Raw genomic sequence first — 20,053 nt, 5'->3', positions numbered from 1 at the left:
GAAACTTGTAATCAGAAAGTTTTATGTTAATTAAATGTTCTTGCATTGATTTTGACTAACAGGATTATTTTGAAAAAAAGTATTCTAAGGCGTAATGTGAAGGATGAATGGCCCACTTGTGCCCAAGGAATTGGCAAGTGTGCTGTAAGGATGCAAATAGTAATCTTTTTTTTATTTGATTGTTGTGTTCACAGAGTTATAATCTGATGCCATGACTTTAATCTTTTTGTATTTGAACTCAATTTGTTCACAAAGCACATTTTAGCAGATAAGAACTAATTATCAGATTGCTTTTAAGCCCAGCTAAATAAATCTGGCCCCCCTTCCTGTATCCACTAAATTTGTATTCAAGTTTAGGGCCCTGAATGAAATTCTGCTTAGGACCCCATACAACCTTGGGGCAACCCACTTTATAAGTCTTAAAGACTTTCTGGAATCTGGAGGCATCTCAGAAAGCACACCTTGCACCACCAGTGGTATTTGTGCCACAGTTTCACCTTTGACTTTTACTATTCCATCCTCTCCACTAGGTGGTGCTAATAAGCTACTGTCAACACTTCCCAGCCCAGTGCGGTGGCTCGAAATGAAAGTGGGAGGTGAAGTGAGTCAAACATTTCAACGCAGCCGGACTCTTCGTATTTCGGTCCGAGAGGCGCATGGATCGATCTTTACGACCTCTTATTGTCGCCGTCGTCCTGGATGCTGCGCAGACTGATACGGGACTCTGGAACGGGTGCATCCCATATTTCGAATACCGTACGTAACCCCCGCGACATCCTCAACCGCGGCAGCCTGATTTAGGGCTTGGCAGAAGCGCAGCGCGGGGAGCTGTAGGTTCGCGTCAGAAACGGTCCCGGTGAAGACGCTGGTGGAGATGGAGCGGTGGAAAGGCAGAGTGGCCCTGGTGACCGGAGCCTCGGTGGGGATTGGAGCGGCTGTAACCCGGGCTCTGGTCCAGCAGGGCATGCGGGTTGTCGGCTGTGCCAGGAATGTCGACAAAATTGAGGTAAGCGGTGTCGTTTAGAGGAATGTTATTAAGAAGGGAAAAAAAATGAAAGAAAGAAAAATTGAGTGTTGTCAGAGCAACAACATTCCTGCTAACTAACGTTAACGGCTAGCTAACATTAGCTTTACTGTTGAAGCTACAGACCTTTAGCCCCTGTGTTACAAAGTCGTTATCCAGGTGGTGAAACACGGTGAAGCAGACGCTGTAGGTTTGTTTGGGAGTATTAGGCGTGCCCTGCTAAGTTTAGCAAATTAATGAAAAATAAATAAAGCCGTTAGTTTATAATTACATGTGCCATTTAACATATTAACAGTTAAATCAAGGGAGACAGAGACATGTCCTGTGCAGTAGAGTTCTATCTACCTAGTGATGATGGTGTATGTCGCACATTTCTACACGGAGGGAGCAATAATAATCCTTCCGTATTCACATCACTGACAACTGCCCATCCCATCCTTAAGATATAATCTCGGCGTCTTCCTAGAAATCAGTTAGCCACATCTAAGTTCCTACATTTTACTCAAATCTACCCACTGAACAAAATGAGTCAAATTCTAATTATTTTTGCTTCAAGATCAGTCTATTCAAATTGATCAATTTAATCACTCAAATAGATTGAGTTGGTCAAATGTCAAACTTTAGACACAACAGGCACTATTTGGCAACTTCTGTTTTATTAATCATATGTGCACAGTCAAGAGTCAAATCATTCATAAAGAACGCCACATTATTTAACATGTCTCAATCCAGAATCATCTCCCTAAATGTACATTAAAGAACGACAAGCTCAGATGGATCAATACCAAATGAATCTCAAGGATACAGTTTCACAGGCGCTGCCATTAGCGCACGCCAGCAAGTTTTATGTCTGAAGTTGATCCAGTTTATCACGACTGAGTCCTTTGTAGGGGAATCATGACTTGCAAGAACCACTGCTGTTTCTTTCATGAAGTTGTCTCATTTTAGAAAGACAGGAAAACAAAACACAGGTTAAAGCAGCGATTAAAGCAGAGACATCACTGAAATACTATTGTATACTTTTAAAATCTTTTCTAAGGTGGTATGTAAACCATTTACAGCTGAAATCACTAGCAACAACTCCATGAAACTTGCTGGGCTAGAATTGAAGTTTTTACAGTTCTGAACTTTTATTATATGGATATGCATTCATAATACATATCCATATAATGAGTTTCTTTTTTTTTAATCAGGCTTATTGTTCTCTGACTGAATTAACATATTCTGTTCAGTTGTAACCAACATTTTCAGGTAGGATTTGTTGCCAAAAAAGGTGTTCTAACGACACACTTGTACTAACTGATAGGCCTGACTAAAATAATTGTAATGGCTAATATTTAATCCGTGCCCTGATGTCTTTTTACTGGTTAACGATAAGGCCAAATTAGTTTCGTTTCTGACTGACACTTCTGTGTATAAAGATCACAGTTGAATTCTTTGTATCATAAACTTGACAAAAGATATTTGTAGTCGGTATACAGGTTCCGCTTAATAAAATCAGGTTGGATCACTCTGTCGGAGTGTCAGCTGGAGGACAGAGGACTCTTTCAAGACAGGTTTCTGCCGCCCTGCCCCTTTAAGCCTGAAGGTTCTGCACCTTGCTTATCTTTTCTGCGAATATTTAGGCCTCGCCCGTGTCGCCTCATTGATTCAAGGGTTTTTTAAATGCTTACCTTTATACCCTATCGGGAGGAAAGCTGTTATCGCCAGGGTTTCCCCCAGAAAACTTGCTAAGCCTGGTGCTCAGGACGCTAGGGCAGTCATCCAGCGGTTCGCTTTGTTTTTGAGTTAAAAAATGTTTAAAGTTGACAGGAATTTTGGATATATCACTTGGTAATTATGTGTTATTGGAAGACTGGAAGATTAATACCTAAACATAGACTTAAAAAAAAAGGCAATCATTAAAAAAAACTAAAATATGTAAACATTGTTTAGCCTGGTGGGGGGACAAGTAAAGCCTGGTGGCCCGCCAGGCTTATAATACAACAGGGGAAACCCTGATCACAGTTGGATTTGAACACCATAGCTTCGCCTAGCTGCATAGGCGATCAGTATGAGCTCTGTGTGGTTTAGTAACCTGGAGTGAAAACACAGCAGAACCACAAATGCTCTCAAACACTTTGCCAGCCTGATTGTTTTCTGAAGAAGTCGTGGTGACTTTATGTAAAGCAATTAGTGGACCAGATATTAAGCCGAGCCATTAAGCTGGTGTTTTGTGGGAGCATGGGAAAAGTGACAGCTGACCGGCAGCGTGCAGTAACAAGTAGAAGAGGAGGGGGAAAAGGTACTTGTATCTTTTAAAACCCTGCTGCACCTACCATTAGCCGTGTTTCCGTTAATGTTTTCTGTATGCGCATTTTAATTTATCGCATTAAAAAAGGTTGACGGTTGTGGCAAAATTTTAAATAACTTCCTCAGTTTTGCAAAAATAGTTTTTATGTTTGCTTGAGTTTTTTTTTTTTTTTTTTTTTTTTTTTTTTTGACTTTTCCAACAAGGGTAAACACGCTGAAGGGGAGAGGGAAACACATTTCCACATAAGTTCTGACGAACATTTACCTCACATACTTTCTATTTATTACAGGAATGCATATTGCCAACATCTGACGAAATGATGCTTTTCGTAAACTAATTGATCGGCTCTAAACTAGTTAAGTTCTACGCCTAATTGGCATTTTCTCTTCTTAATTTTTTATTTTGTTTTGGCGATGTTTTTAAAAGCTCTCTCAAAATTGGCATGACAACTGGATGGACACATAGCTACTGTTTGGTAGCCTGTTTGTAACAAAGTTACGAGCCTTCCTGGCTCCTCTGGGGCAGACTCCTGTGATACTACGTTGTGACATAAGGTGTGTAAATTGCGTATGACTAGTTTACATCCCTCCCTTTTCTCCAAAATAGAATCAGATATGTTGGAAATGTAGCTCCACCAGTTTCTGCGTCCTCGCTCTTTACAGTTTGCAGTAAATATCTAAACACCTTCACGGTTTCGATGCTGCTCAGATTTCCCATCATGCTGTTCTTGGATTTTAAAGAAAATGTCAGAGAAACCCAGCAAAGTCAGCTTTCTGAACTCCCAGTGCTACTTGTAGAAGAACAGAAGTGGGGAGAGAGTAATTCTGTGCAATAAACGCACAGAATATCACCAAAATTTGGTGAGTTTTCATCCCATATCCTTTTTTGGTTAAGCCATTGTACTTAAATCGGTTTCAAATTAAAGCAGCTACAGCATTTAATCAAAATTTTGGAAAAAATTTGCCTTAAACTGTAGTATTTTTTGTTTATGCTTATAAACATAAATAGGAAGCTGAAGTGTTGATCGGGTCGATTCATTTTATTTTCGTACTTAGATTTAAAAAAAATAAAAAATCAAATGTTTCTATAATGTATTTTTATCATGGCGAACTTTTCCTCCTACCCTGACTATAAACACACACCCTTACCCACAGCATCTGAGAGTGAGTGTGAATTGTGCAACAGTCGTCCTCCCTCCATTCATACTCCAGTCACATGGCCGCATCCTGTCAATAGTTAACTGTGACAGCCTTTGTCAGCCTAAACAAGGTCAAAAAATGTAAGCTCTACTGTACTTGGTTCTTTCCATTTGTAAGAGTTCTGTATTTTACTCCTTTATAAGGTGGGCAGACTTCATTTTAGGGGAAAAATACAAAATCACAATATAGAATTGTTTTACTTTCAGTACTTTTTCTTTATAGCGTGTCTGTTCAAAGAGCGGGACTGAGCCAGTTCTGTGCTAACCCTGCTTTGTAAGCTTTTCCTTGCAGTTGTGCCAAACCCGGCATGCTGTTTGCCGGGTAACGTATGTACCCAATACATCACCAAGCAAATTGTCACCAACTTCCTCCCTCCGGCTTTTGCTGCCTTCACCTCGGGAAGCGAACCTCCTCACTTCAACGTTCCCTCCGAGCAATAAAGCAGATGAAACGACAAAGGGAGAGTCAGAAACGCGGCCCCGAGCGCCACCGTCGTCTGTTTTTTGTACAAACAGGACTTTCGAGAAAAGGGGATCGGAGAGTCGTGGCAGCAGCATTGTTTTGTTGTCAGTGAGAATAGAGAGCAGTCGGGCGGGTTTTTCTTTTTCTTCTTTTTCTTTTTTTTGGAGGGCGATGTGTGGTCACCATGGGCTTCGGTGCAGGAATGGACAGGACGGGAGCCAAGGCGGCGGAGACTCGGCTTCTCATTAACGCTTGCGAAATCCTCTCCAGAGTGGAGAAAGAAGCCCGACTGTGGAAATGAATATTGATTCTCCTGCCATATTAGATCCCCTCTAAAGTCTTTCTCAGGCCTTTTAAACCATCACTTCCCACATAGCCCACATGGTTCTCTCGTTTTTCCGCTCACCCAGCACATTGTGAAGCTGTAATGCAAACACACTTATGAGGATGTGAATGTGAATGCAAGCTTTATCTTCTACCATGCAGGTGTTCAAAAAGTTTCACCATTTTGGAAGATTTTATCACAATATTTTGCTGTGTTATTGTGATAGCAATAAAGATTAAAATAAAGATTAAAAAAAGCATATTTGCTTTTTTTTTTTTTTTTTTTTTTTTAGGTAATGCATAGTTTTACAGGATACTGACTGCATGGCACAACATTCGTAGGGCCACCAACACAAATATTCTTGAAAAACACTCACCAGATATAGGCTTCTTCAGGACACTACTTGTTTCAAAAAAGTGCGATTTATATCACTAAACTGCACACACTTACTGCATTTAATGATATTTTTGGAACTTACTGATATTTAACGATGTTCTCGTGGAACAAAATGTGTAGAAAATAACATTTCTGATCATGTTCTGGTTTTTTAGCATAAACATCTATAACTGAAATGTAGTGCAACATTTTTCTTGATAAACGATACGATAAACGCCCACTTTGTTTTCAGTCTATCACTTAAATTTCCAATAAAATACTTCAAAATTCATGTTTTCTAATGTCATTTAAAACAAAACAAAATAAAACTCTAGGGGGGGTTGTAGATCATTTTGTCCTGCACAAATCCGAAGACTTTCGTATGTTTACGTCCCGTCAGATTACTAATAACATCTTAAGCGTTTTGTCTGCAGCTTTTAATCTAAAAATAATTACAATGTTTGTTGTTGAGTTTCAAGTACTTACCTGCAGGTCAGGGCTCGTGTTGAGGAGATCGGCCGGGCCTTTGAGAGGAGCTGTTGAAGGTGGAGGCAGGGCGGAGTCGGCCACATAATCAAATCCGGCGGTCGTGCTTCGGTGTGGAATGTAGCGCTTTGCGTCCCTGTCTGAGCACGCTTTCAGGAACCGTGATATGACGGCAAACCAAAGAAAGTTTGTGCCTTGTTGGCGTGTGGTGATGCTCTTCCATGGACAGCGTGGCGTTTTGTTAAAAGACGGAGGATGGAAATGGGGGGCATGTTTGTTTTAACCCAGACCAAAAGTAAAAATAACTTTTCCCTCTTTGTAAAGATGCAGCTTTTTTAGAGCTGATATTTGAAGCTTTTGATGAAAAGAGATGCAAAATTCAGAGCTGTCACTGCTGCAGTTTGAGATTAAATAAATTTAGCACGGATAATTTGGGGCATCTGTTTGTCACACCGATGTGTGCAGAGTGACTCGGCATAAAGCATTCCCAGAGAAGCTTAGATAAGAATATGGAGAATCAGATAATCTTTCTGTCCATTAGTGCACAGAAATGACATTTCTCTGTCTGGTCTTTGACGGCTTTAAAGCTTCATCCTGCAGCTTCACAGCTGCATGTGGTTCTTAAAGGCCTCTATTATAACTTTGGATAGAATATTATTAAACAAACTCAAAGATATGGCAAATATAAAGCAAATGAAAATGACTTTTTTGGCAGTGTTTTCTTTTTGGGTGTGTTTCTAGGTAATTTCTGCTTGGAAACTTCAAATAATCAATAGAATAAATTAATCGGATAAGGAAATTGGCACATTTTTCAGATTTTTTCTTTTTCATTTTTTCACTTAAATGTTTTTAATACAATATTACACAAGGTTTCCCCCAGAAAACTTGCTAAGCCTGTTGGTTGGGTGCTAAGGCAGTCATTCATCCAGCAGCATGTTGTGTTTTTGAGTTAAAAAATGTTTAAAGTTGACAGGAAATTTGAAAGTATCATTTCATAATTATATGTTGTTGGAAGATTAATATCTGAACACCAACTTTAAAGTCTTAAAAAATGCAAACATTTAAAAAAATGTTAAATAAATAAGCAATGCTAAGCCTGGTGGAGGCACAAATAAAGCCTGGTTGCCTGCCAGGCTTATAATACACTGGGGGAATCTCTGATTACAAATACACACAAAAAAAAATTAATTAAATTAAAAAGGTGTGATTTTTTCATTATTATTATTTTGGACTTGCCAAGCAGAATTTGCTCTCTGGATGGTAAAGATTGCTGACCCCAGACTTTGCTGTGAAATCAGTCCAACTCACTCTATAGTTGGTTAGTAATGAAAATATGACATGGTCAGTTTTTCTACTTGTTTTCTTCTAAATTTGTATTTAATCAAGATTAAATCTTCCTCTAAAGAAATTTTCATGCTCACGTTCCAGTGGTAACACAAGGCAGCTGGTCACATGTTTTTTTTTTTTTTGAGTATTTCTACTTGATTTTGTTGTTGTTTTGTGTGTTTTCATCAAATATTTCCTGTAAAGTGGTTCCATACAGCTGCAGCAAAACGTTTAATCTATATAGAGAAATCGCTAGATGAATTTAAGTAAAAGCCATTAAAGTTGTTAGTGAAGAAAACCAGGGCAGACTGGAATGGCTAAATTTGATTATTAATGATATTTAACGGTCATTTTCATTTAATTACTTTAACAAAAAAACCCACATGATTCCATTGAGCTTTTCCATGAAGTTTCATACTCCCACAATGTTTGCAGCTTTACTTCCACTAAAAGGTTCTGAGGCATAATGAGGCATAATGAGGCCAGTCGGGCCTGCCATGCATGCACCTGCACCTGCACCTCATACAGCCTATGAGTCAAGTTCTTACTCAGACATGTCGTATTGAACCATTTTGTAGCTAAAATGCTTCAGAATCTCTCACTCAATGCAGAAAAGCACGATAACTTTGCAAGTTTCCGCGTCCCTTTTCACTTCATTTCAACAGACTTGTGACTCTGGGCGTCTCTACTCCTCTGCAGGCGTTTGGTCTCTCGCTGGTTTCTCTACCTAAGCATCCTTATTTTGCCTGGAGTTAATCTTGAATTAAGCTTGAAAGCTCTTGGCAGGTGAGTTAGAAGCTTGACGGGAGACCTCGGCTGATCTGGCTCCACTCTGGGCCTGTTCGGAGAAGCTGCTCAGTCATGCTTCAGAATCTGAGGCAGCACATTAAATATCTCTGTTTTCAGACACATAGACTGCCTCAGTCATCTCCTGCGGGCTGTGTCTAGACTGCCTGTCTTCTAGTATCACAGTGACCGATTCGCCCCGCTGGAGAGGAATGAAAGTGGGTCAAATGAGGCAGCTTTACTTCCTTTGTTTCATGCTTTTTAGCCTTATTTTGCTAATCTCTTTTTTTTGTGTCTTTTAGTGTAAAAGTATTTACACTTTTCCGCATTACGAAACGTAGTTTATCGGGGTTCGTATTGCTAGCCCAGCAAAGAGCAGTCCATAATTGTGAAGTAGTCACAATTATTTTCATTTTATTTTCAAATAAAAATCTGAAAAGTGTGGAAAGATGAGCAATAAATCAATTAATTGCATGTTGAATTAAATTGAGTATGATCATTTCCCTTTGGACAACAATTAGTAAAGATAACCACCACTTAAATATTGATGAAAAATGGTGTAGACATTTGACAGTCCGAAGTAGTAAGTCTGTAGTAATTAAGGTTTTTTTTATGTTTGAGAGGGTTTATCTGCCATGTCATTATTGTTATTACTTTATTAGTTGAAAATGGTCTCAAAGTGTTTTTATTGCAATAATTCCAGGGGTAATTTATACTCTTAACATAATTTGTTATTGTGACAGGCCTATATTGAGTTTGTAAAAAAAAAAAAAAAGTTTGTTACAATTCCAGCTTCTCTCTGCTGTTTTTTTTTTTTTTTCTTTTTTCTTCATCCTGAGAATGTTTCTGAACTCGTCGGGTTACCTTGCGCCGTCTTCACCTTGTCAGTTTCACCCATGCAGAAAGCCTGACGGCACATTTTCCGCTGCGACCAGAAGAACAACATATACCTGAATAATCCATTTTGTTTCCATGGGTTCTGCTCTTGTGGGACATTCCAGTTGCATCAGCACAATTAAAAAACAAAAAACAAACATAAAATCAAATGAAAGCGTTGTATATAGAGAGCTGTTTTAAATCACTTATGGCCTCTCCTCTGCTTTCTTTCTCTTCTCATATTTCAGGATTTAAGATTTACGCTCACTGATATTTTCTCTTTGAGCCTCCAGCAATCGTAAACTTCCTGTCTGTCATTGCCCGCTCTTCTCCAGTCGTGTGACTTGTGAGATGCCAGCAGCACGTGCCATGTTTCAAGAAGCTGCTCTGACGTGTGAGGGAGAAATATATTGCAGGAATGTTCATTTGCTTAGCGCAGCTGTAGCAGCAGGTCGGCACATGTAATGGAACGAACATGTGTGACGGAGCGAGAGGAGTGAAATGGAAACCTTTAAACAGGGCTGGATGATATGGCTGAAAAACATCACGGTATTATTAGCGTTTAATATCAGTAATTAAGGATTCATTTTTTTGTTTTAAATATCTGAATTACTGCTAAACTGGTGGTGTGACCTTTCCTGTCTTATCCGCAGTTTCCTCTTGACATTTTATTCATTTTCTCCTTTCACTCCACATTGTTTTTTTTATTTATAAGCAGTTATGGAGCATGGTGGCAAAACATGAAACTACTGCTGCGCAAGTTACTCAACAGGCTGTTACTAGGTAACCAAAGAGTGAGTGAGTTAGTTAGTTGGTTAGTTAGTTAGTTGATGCCACCAACCTTGCTTAACTGATTGTGCTGTTCTGGATCAGTTCTGTGAAATTATTGAAGATTCTTTCAGGCAAATTTTCTATATTCTATATATATATATATTCCTGTTGAATCATTCCCCTTTTTCAAATACAAATACAGAGACAGTAGAGTTCATCAAGTTCAGTGTTCAGAGAAACAAGGGACGAATGCAAATAGATTTTATTTTTCTCTTCACCAGCAGCCAAATTGGCGTAGTTAGCGAGTGTTTGTCTGATTTCTGGAAGGCTTTTTATGTCTACTAGAAGCTCTGAGGCTGAATACACCAAGCCCCCTTTTAGTTGGCCACGTTTGAAAGGCGTTCCAGTTTGGACCGTGTCAGATCAACTTTGTCTCCATGGGGTCCTCCTGGGTCTGTTTTCCTTGTTTTCTCCCGTCTCAGCATGCACTGTGCCGCGACTCACTTCTGGTATCCAGGCTGCACAGTCTGTCGATTGAATGGCATGAATGAGGAGCACAGGCATCGTTTGAGAGAGTAGTGTCGCAGGATTACTGTCGGTTTGGTAGCAGGAGAGTGTTTGCTCCAGAAGGTTAGAGCTGGAACTTGAAACTTATATAAAATATAAATGGTAGTACTGTAATAAAACACAACCAGTTTTTGTCAAGCCAAGTTTGTTTGCGTACCACGTTTCAGAAACAACAAAAACGTAGTACAGTAACCAATTATGGCACAAGCAATAAAAACATTAGATTTTGTATCATCAAGAAAATAAAGATACATCACATATATTGATTAATGTTCCAGTTATTATGAATCACAGGCAGATGTAAGGAGGTGGGTTTTTAGCCTTGATTTAAAGGAACTCGTTGTTTCGACAGTTTATTCGTTTTCTGAAAGTTTGTTCCAGATTAGAGGAGCATAAAAACTGAATGCTGCTTCTTCATGTTGGGTCCTGGTTTTTTGTCTATTACATCTTCAAGTGTGTTTTATGAGGATAGTATGTGAAAGACTAACATAAAATAGAAGGAAAAGGATGGAACTCCAAGTCTTATTAGTTTTGCAGTTGTGCGGTTTCCATTTTGCCAATAATGGGTTGGACGCACCTCTGTGAAATGTTCAAAACTTTGATATTGTTTTATGACCTAATCTTACTTTAAACTTCTTCATAACTTCCTCCTTGACCCGTCTGTTGTGTTCCTCGGTCTTCCTGACCAAACAACATTTGTTCACAATAAATATTCTCTTATATTACTCTCCTTAACCTTTGAGATGTCTTTTGAAAACAGTTGCACTGGATTTTATTTAGGAATGTCAGAGTACAGAGGGGCTGACTACAAATGATTGCTGCTTTTCCAGATCACTTTTTTCTTTCCAGAGTGCTTGGATTGTCTGTAAAGCGCCTTTGTATTTTTGGTGACATGTAACTGCAATAGTTTTTTTATTTTCTTATTTGAATATTAAGCTAAAAGTTCTTCATGAAAATCACTAGTTTTGATGCAAAGTGTCACAGGTCTGTTAGACTTTTGACTTTGCTCCACTGATGGGAGGGAACTCCGATTTATCACGGAGTCTAGTTGCTAACAGATATTGTGATCATTCGCCTTATCTCCTTGGATGATTGCACAGTCTTAAAGGGAGTGTCGTAAACCCACCTTGTTCAACCTTTAGACCTTTTAGCTTAGTGTTGCAGTTTGGAAAAGAGATAAGTGCATAACTGTCCCATTCACCCTTCTGCCTGTCTGATTACACAGCCTGGTGACACCAGAAGCCTCTCCGATTGTGTCTCTCAGTCAGTAAAAATGTTGAGAAAACAAGTATTTTCTCAACGTTTTCAGCTAATAAACAAGTTTAGAGGAATTCAGGTTTAAATAAGTGATTTTCTATGATTTCTTTGGTGTTATTTTTGAGCTTCTCCTGCTCCCATATGTCTAGTCTCAAAGCTAAAGCATCCTGGAAGCTACTTGGTCTTTATGCACTTACACCTCTTAGGCCTAGATCACATGCAGCCAGATATCTGGAAAACCAGTACATATTTGTGTTTTGGCCTTTCATCTACACAAAAACGCTGTTTAATATCAACTGATTGTTTATAAAAACTCTGACCAAAGTATAGCTTTGAGAAAACTGTATATTTTTGTTTTTCGAGTGTACATGTTAAAACGGAAATGTAGGACCCCACTCATTACAGTCTGCTACAAATAGTGTATATAAATACATGCTTGCTTTGACACAATTGACATCTTTTGTTTTATTAACGCTATATTCTAATGTGCTAGGGCTGAATTGATTAATCTGATTAATTGTGATTAATCAATGATTGAAAGATTCATCAACTAATTTAGTAATCGATTAGACGTTAAGTGGAGTATACAGACTCAAAACAATGCCATTTGTTGAAATGTATAAAAAAAAAGCTCATGTGGTTAAATGAAAACATTGTAGAGTGCCATTTTTTATGTATGCATCAGATTAATCAGTAGATTAATCGATTACTAAAATAACCATTAGTTGCAGACAGTCCTATAATATGGTACTTAAAACTAGTTCAACGTATATATCTGTACACACCAAGGAATCTCCTGGCACCATGCTTAATTCCTAACAGGAAGAGAAGGTTGTTTTGAAACAACCTGATTGGCTGACATGTTTTAGCTTTGTGCTACACTGCCCCCTACGTGTTTGCCATGTTTAAAGCAACGTTCCGAGACATATTTGTGCACGTTCATGTGAATGAAACCTTTTTTGAAAACGATCCCGTGTGTAAGATACAATTTTTTTATAGCGATGTGGCAGAGATATTAATTTTTTTTCTAAAGAATTTGGCTACATGTGGACAAGTCCTTAGTCTCTTTTTTGTTTTTCTCCCATGCTCTCATTCTGGTTCACTTTTTGACGCCAGCGCTCCCTCCCTTCCTCTCGTCCTTCCTCCGTAATGAGGATGAAGATGTAATATGACAGCATAATTGTTTTATGTGCCACATTTGCTTAAGACGTGGAATTTGGAAACACAACGGAAGAAGTGCTACCTATGCAGCCGTGTGGCTAGTGGCTACATGTTTTAATTTTTATTTTTTACCATTTTAATCACTTTTGGACACCCACCCGTCTTTGCAAGGAGCAAAGAGGAGACACTGTGTCTGATAACACAATCCCTCATTTGTTCAAGAGAGCCACTCGGCCAAACCGAGTCAAATCTAATTTCTCAGTTATCTGTGCTCGTCGCTGCTGCCTTGAGATATCGATCAGTCTCACACCCTGAAGCGGTCTGCCTGCAGCGCTTCGGAATCCCTATTTTTATCTCTTTTCACCACTCGGAGAAGGTGTTTAGTTCATCCATCAACACCTGTCCAACCTGGAAGGACAAATGATTGACGGGCATGATGATGGTGTGCAACATGTGCAGGGATCACAGGCTAGGGATTTAATTGCAGTGTTTTCCGAAAATATCCTGCATACCACTTAAACATTTACACATCCAACAGCTTAAATGTACCGACAAAAAAAAAAAAATCATACACCAACTAAAATCTCACCGTTTTTGTTTAAATTTCATGTAGAAGGAAGTTGCGTTCGTTTCTTCTTGAGAGGTCTTCATATCGTTTCCTTCAGTGTTTGTTGGTGCAGCGCCACCACAGGTGAAGGGGGGGAACAGGTTTTTTTTAAAGGGTTTGGTTAATTTGACACAGTGCCGTGTGTCAAATGAACTGCACCAGAGAGGAAATGTAAGAAATGTTGGAACTTTGGTCCCCAAACGAACCGAGTCTACCATACTATCGAGTTTGAAAACATCCTGTGTTAACAATTAAAAAATGACTACAACATCTTATGGTGAAATTCAGCCACCTGGGATTCATATGTTTGCTGCTCTTCAAGCTTTCAGGCCTGGTTGCATATCTGTGACTGGTACTGACCGCAGCAGAACAGCCATTGCCAGAACAGACCCACATCCACAACCACGCAGAGATTCACAGCCTGAGACTTCCTGTAAGTTGGACTCTGATCACAGGCTGTTTGCTCTGCTGCTCCCTCTTCAGCCTTGGTAACACAACTAAATCCTCCTCTCCAACAAAAGTCTGGCCCCGCTTCCCCTTCGCTTTAACCTCCGCTCTCAATAAAACCCGAGCTTCTCAACCAGGCGGCGTCCAGCCTGAGGGCCCGGCCCCGCGCAGATTCACTGACGCGTGTCACTACCGCCTTTGTTCTAACCGCTGCTCGGATATTTAACTTCTAAGGACGTTTTCTGCTGCTGAACACATTGGGTGTCGCAGTTAAGCAGAAGTGAGCGAGGCGACCACCCATCCAGTTGAAGCGAAGCGCTTTATGTTGGGTTCTTTATTTACAATGTTTTGACCTTTTGACAGCTTTGTTCAGACAATGATTTCTCTGTGGATAATCTGAGTTAAACAGCTTAGGGGGCGAAGGGAAACCGGTGCACACTATGGGATAGATAGGATGTACACACCATCACATGTTTTGTTGGAGAAGGAACCAAAATGATCCTTTAATCCTGTCCCATCCTGATTAGAAATACAGAATTTTTTATAAGAATAAAGTAATTGTAGTTATTAACGATCACTATTGTAAAAAAAAAAAAAAAAAAAAGAAGAAAAATGTCCCTAACGTCACAATAGATTAGTAAACGTTTGTCTTGGATCAAATGTTTAACAGAAAGTCAAAGCCACATGTAAGCATGCTACCAGTTTTATCTTGGTTTTAATCTTATAATAATAAGATTATTTCAAAGCTTCCTCGAAACATTTTCTGATTTATTACATTATAGAACCGATGACAAGACCTATCTTTACCACATGCTCAATCTGTCGATTAAAACGTGCTACAATTAAAAACGAAGGGTGTGGCTACACCAAGAACAAAGGGCCAGTGAGCACAATATGTATATCAAGAAAATATCACAGCTGTAGATTTTCTATAAAAAAATAAAATAAAATGTCATTGTTGTAACTTAGCAGAGTTAGAGAGACTTAATAATCCTTTTTAATTACTGTTGTTTTGATTGTTTGTTTATTTTGGATATAAAGAATATTCTCCAGTGTTAAGTGTTATTTAGAAATTAAAGTTTATTTTATCTTTAAGTTAGTGGATGGACTTGCATTTACATGCCATTATTACCATAGTTAGTTGAAAATTGTCTCAAAATGATCAAATGATCATTTATCGCAATAATTTCTGGGGCAATTTATCGTCCAGAAAAATTTGTTGTGGTGACAGGCCTAATTGGCTGTAAGAATTTTTCCTAGAGATTATTTCTCTGAATTGATAAATCCAGGAGGTCTGGTGAGCCGCTGCGCATCATTTCTGTGGACCAGCAGCTCCACCTTCATCACCCACGCTGCCTCCTGTCGAACCGACTCCAGGTGACCGAGGCAGCTGCGCCTCGCTCGAGGATCCGCGTCAGGTTTTATCACGGCCCACCGTGACGGTGACCTGAACGGAAAGCTGCCTGACCCCATCCACTCCACAGCCGGTTCACCTCCTCAAATCATACTTCCTAATGAGTTTTATTCAGCCGATAGTATGACTCTGGGTCATAAATGGGTTTTATTATAAGCGATATCAGATTTTTTTGATGTGGCGCTGGTGTGATGTCGATTTTTGTTCATGTCTTTTTATCTGCTCTCCGTTTCCTCGGCGCCTGAAAGGGTGTGCCGTTTTGTTTTTTTCATCGTGCCATTGTAAGTTAATCATTCCTAGCTCTTCCCTCGATCCTGTTTCGCTTTGTTTTCTTGTCCTGAGTCACGGAGCTTAACCTGAATTCAAACCTTGTGTGTTTCAGAAACTGGCAGCCGAATGTCAAAGCGCGGGCTACACCGGCACACTTGTCCCTTACAAATGTGACCTGTCCAACGAAGAGGAGATCCTGTCCATGTTCTCGGCCATCAAAACTCTTCACAAGGGAGTGGACGTGTGCATCAACAACGCCGGCCTGGCTCACAACGAACCCTTGCTGTCCGGGAAAACGGAGGGCTGGAGGAACATGATTGACGTAAGTGAGCGTAAGAGATGAAGCCGAAAACGCGGCTTCCGGAGTCGGAGGTCGTTTTCATGCTGCTTCAGAAGCAGGCAAGCGGAGAGGGGAGGAGCCGAAACGCTCAGCCCATGTGAGCGAAAGAGTTGTGTTTGTAGACTTTGTGCTGTTAAAGAAACGGGAGTTGAAGCCTCGTCGTGTGGACACCCACAGCTTCCCTCCATGCACGCACGCACACACACAGGCAGCTCCACTGGCTCTCCCACAGCGGAGGCAAACTAATGAAAGCCGGCACTATTTTTCCTGGCCAATTTGATTCATCGAGCTCTTGACCACTGAACACACCCCCCCCCCCACCCCACCCCCTCCCGCTCTAATTCTTTGTTTCCATGGTCCAGCATTCGTGATGCTCTCCCATCTGTTGTCATGGTAGCCCACACGAATGTGTACAGTGGTGTATTTTTAGCTCGTGTTTAATCTGTACGCTGACCTTGTTTGATCACCTCCCCCTATGTTACAACCACGCTGGCGATAAACTGATGCCAGTCAGTGTCACCGTGGGACAAAAGCTTAGAGGACAGGAGCTGGACAGGCGCAGCCGGTTCACAGGGTTTAACGCTCCGGCCATTACCTCAACACGAGTCACCCGAGGATGTTTCAGCGCCTTGGAAAAGTATTCGCACCTCGTCATAGCCTCAGTCGGGGCGTTTGTTTCTGGTTGAGGTTGGTCATGTGGTATTTGTTTGGTCATGTGACAAAGACAGGGACGCAGCGCAGGATTGTGGGTAGTTTAACTGAGGCAGTGGTGAAGTCAGCAGTGTGACAGTTTTTTGGGGGGGTTTTTTCTAAGTGTCGAAACAACAGTGAAGCAAAGATATATATACAATAAATATTGATTACTAGTCATAATGGCTATAGTAAAATTGGATATTGATATTTTAATATTGGTGCATCCCTAATATTTAGCAACTTTCTGCACAAAAATGATTCACCATCAGAATCGGCAGTTCAGGCTTTTTAAATATCGGTGATCGGCCAGAAAACTGCAGACGGTGCACCCATAATTTTATGTAATGACCAACATAAGAACATAACCGGGAAAAAGAAAAGAAAGTATGACACAATATTCTATTTTATTTATTATTATTTTCTTAATAAAAATCTGAAAAGTTTATCTGAAAAAATTATATTCTTGATAGATGGTCATAAGAATATATGAATATTTCCCATAAGGAACCATTTCTCAGTTGAGACCAAAATTGACCTTTTTGGCCTAGATGTAACACCGTACATCAGCATGAACACACCATCCCCTCAGTGAAACATGGCGGCGGCGGCATCATCCAGTAGGGAGGCTTTTCCTCAGCAAAACCATTGAGCTAAATTATCCTGAAAGAAAATGTTGGATGCTGGAGGTTCAACTACCAGCAGGACAACAAGCCCAAACATACAACCAGAGTTCTGATCAACGCATGTTTGTGTTAAATTTAGTCCTTTTAATTGCATGTTGCGTACGAATAAAACTTCACATGCAGGTTTAGAATAAGTAGCTGAAGAAGGTGTTCGCTTTGTCTGCAGGTGAACATCTTAGCCTTGTCCATCTGCACCCGCGAGGCCTACAAGTCAATGAAAGAGAGGAACGTGGATGACGGCCACATCATCAATATTAACAGGTAAGCTGTTCAATCAATCTGGGGACAAAAGGGCCGTTTGTTCACGGTGGATTTTTAACTATGGATTAACAAAGGTAACGTCTGGCACATACAGAAATCAATGGGAGGGACAAATATCGATTTAAAATTTTCCTTGCTTACAGTGGTTTTCAAAAGTATTTGACCCCTTACAGATTTGTTTTGTTTTTACTTTAATTGTTAGCCAGCTTTTGATTTCAGATAAAGTTGACCTGAGCAAATCTAAACTGCAGTCTCCAGATAGTTTAATTTATTAAAGTGATACGAGCTTTTCATCATGTTATAATTTTATTTCCTCATCAAAAACATGCCAGTAGTGTTGCTTTGATTCTTTCGTGCATGTTTGAGAAATCTAGTCTCCCATGGCAACCATTCAGCTGTGCAAAACGCCTGAGTTGTCTAAGCGCCAACTCCTCCTTGGAGTTGCAGTTTCCAGACTTCAGAGCTTCCGCGTTACAGAGCAGCCCTCGCCACTCAGCTCCTCTAGACTAGCCAGCAGGAATTAGCAAACACTTGGTGGAACTGCGCACCTGCTGAGCTCATTATACGAGCTGCTTCTCAGTAAAACATTGTTAAAGGGTTAATAGAGGAGCAACGTTGTGAAGGCGGAGTTTCAGAAAGAAACTCAGAACATTTTTAGAGACAAAGTCATAATCAATGTGTGTGGGTGGAATAAAGTTTGCACAACATTGTTTGTACCTTTATTTATAATGCTTAAACCTCTTTTAGTGTCTTTATTGAATTAAAACTGCTATACGGAGCAGTGAGCAGCTTTTAAAACATTAGCTATTCATGCGGCTAATTTGTTCCTGAACTTAGGCGAAGCTGTGAGATGTCATTATTCACCTGTTTCTTCTGATTTTCTCTCTCGGCCCGTTAAAGCATGGCCGGGCACCGACTTGTGCCGAGTGCCGATGAGCATTTCTACTGTGCCACTAAATTCGCTGTGACCGCGCTGACCGAGGGGCTACGGCAAGAGCTCCGGGAAGAAAAGACACACATAAAAGCCACGGTGAGTCAGCGGCCATCACAATGCCACTAAGATGGACGGCGTGGAGGTGGGGGTCGGGGGGGTCGCCGTTAGTAGCAAATGAAGGTCATAACTCTCACTGTATGCAGCCTGGGTGGAACAGAAAGAGGAGTGAACCTTGAGCAGTAATGTTTTATCTGTCCCTGTAGTGTATATCTCCTGGAATAGTGGAGACCGAGTTTGCCTTCCGACATCACAACAGCGATCCAGAGAAAGCAGCAGCTGTCTATGAGAGTATAAAGGTAAGAGTTTGTGTATGTTTCTCACAACAGTTCGATTTGGTAATGTCATCTACTGTTGCATCAGGGATGCTTCTCCGTTTTTCTTTTTTAGTGCTTGAAAGCAGAGGATGTAGCCAGTGCAGTCACGTTTGTCCTCAGTACCCCTCCTCATGTTCAGGTACGTTTCTCTGTCATTTGTTCATATTTTGATCTGGAAAGTGGTAAAGTTAATTCCTCCCATATTTTTAACTATTCAATTATGTGTATGTTAATTATCCCATATTCTGTCAGGTTGGAGATGTGCAGATGAGACCAGTGGAGCAGGTATTATAGCAGTGACACTGGAAGGCAGCCACCATGACTCCTTAGCGGCCTCTGCTGGCCATGTGGGAAGGCAGGAAGGGAGGGAGGTGTGTGGGGTCTATAGGAGCTTAACCAAGAGGAGCTGGAGCCTTAAAGAGGCTATGCGAGGAATAACGTGCATGGACTCTGTAAACCACTACAAAAAATAAAAATACTACTGAACAGCAACGTTGTCAGCTGCTGGTCTCAGTCCTGAGCTGAGCCGACTTTAAAGTGAAGTAGGAACAAATTGGGACAGAGTTGCTGCTGCGCTGTGTGGTCATCTGCACGGCCACCACCTCAGAGGGAATATGTCATTGATTGCACATTTTGTTTTGTTTTGTTTTGTTTTCTTTGTTTTCTTTTTGTAGGTCACATGACATATCTTTTGGAAATCTAATTGAAATAATTGCTGTTTATAGGAAAACCTTTTTTTTAAATAAATACTCTGACGTCTAATTGCAGATATAGCGGTGGTCTTACACAAACTAATCCTAGACAATGCTATGTCATACCTACTGTGAGTAACCAGAAACAGTTTGTACATCCCACTCCATTATTAACTCATCTCACAAACACAGTTGCCCTGGTTTTGGATCTAGTGACTCTTTGCAGATGTTCAGGGTGCATTTAGGGAGACATGTCTTTGTTGTTTTACGCGCTGGTTTTACGTACTGTCCACCTATTTGCCTGTGTGGAATCTGTTCTGCACTATGGAGTTCAGAAAAAGAAACTAGCTGTGCAAAATGTTATCTTTCTCTTGGAATTTTCTCATGTACTTAATAAACAAAATAAATACTGTTCCCCTCATGGTATTTG

The 20,053-nt window shown here is 40.3% G+C and overlaps 1 protein-coding gene across 2 annotated transcripts; it reads left to right on the top strand.

The window, feature by feature from the left end:
* The first annotated feature begins 516 nt into the window (after nt 1-516).
* Nucleotides 517-20,049, top strand: dhrs11a (dehydrogenase/reductase 11a). Of its 2 annotated transcripts, XM_008428090.2 has the most exons (7): nt 528-1,006; nt 15,759-15,968; nt 17,529-17,623; nt 18,524-18,653; nt 18,821-18,913; nt 19,005-19,070; nt 19,184-20,049. In XM_008428090.2, exons 1-7 carry the CDS (start codon nt 875-877, stop codon nt 19,223-19,225), a joined length of 768 nt encoding a protein of 255 aa, XP_008426312.1. In that variant the 5' UTR covers nt 528-874; the 3' UTR covers nt 19,226-20,049. The 2 variants fall into 2 exon arrangements, with proteins under 2 accessions (XP_008426313.1, XP_008426312.1); XM_008428091.2 differs by lacking the exon at nt 19,184-20,049 and having other exon boundaries at nt 517-1,006; nt 18,978-19,070.
* The last annotated feature ends 4 nt before the right edge of the window (nt 20,050-20,053 follow it).

This window comes from Poecilia reticulata, linkage group LG14 (genome assembly GCF_000633615.1).
Source record: "Poecilia reticulata strain Guanapo linkage group LG14, Guppy_female_1.0+MT, whole genome shotgun sequence".
In the NCBI taxonomy this organism is placed as follows: Eukaryota; Metazoa; Chordata; class Actinopteri; order Cyprinodontiformes; family Poeciliidae; genus Poecilia; species Poecilia reticulata.
Note: the sequence above shows the minus strand (reverse complement) of the source record. Positions and strands in the feature narration are given on the sequence as shown.

What these genes read in the sequence shown, in the direction of transcription:
- dhrs11a (XM_008428090.2), top strand. Translation starts at nt 875, where the DNA reads ATGGAGCGGTGGAAAGGCAGAGTGGCCCTGGTGACCGGAGCCTCGGTG. An exon ending in GGAATGTCGACAAAATTGAG is followed by an intron (nt 1,007 to 15,758) that starts GTAAGCGGTGTC and finishes TGTGTGTTTCAG; the next exon opens with AAACTGGCAGCCGAATGTCA. An exon ending in GCTGGAGGAACATGATTGAC is followed by an intron (nt 15,969 to 17,528) that starts GTAAGTGAGCGT and finishes CTTTGTCTGCAG; the next exon opens with GTGAACATCTTAGCCTTGTC.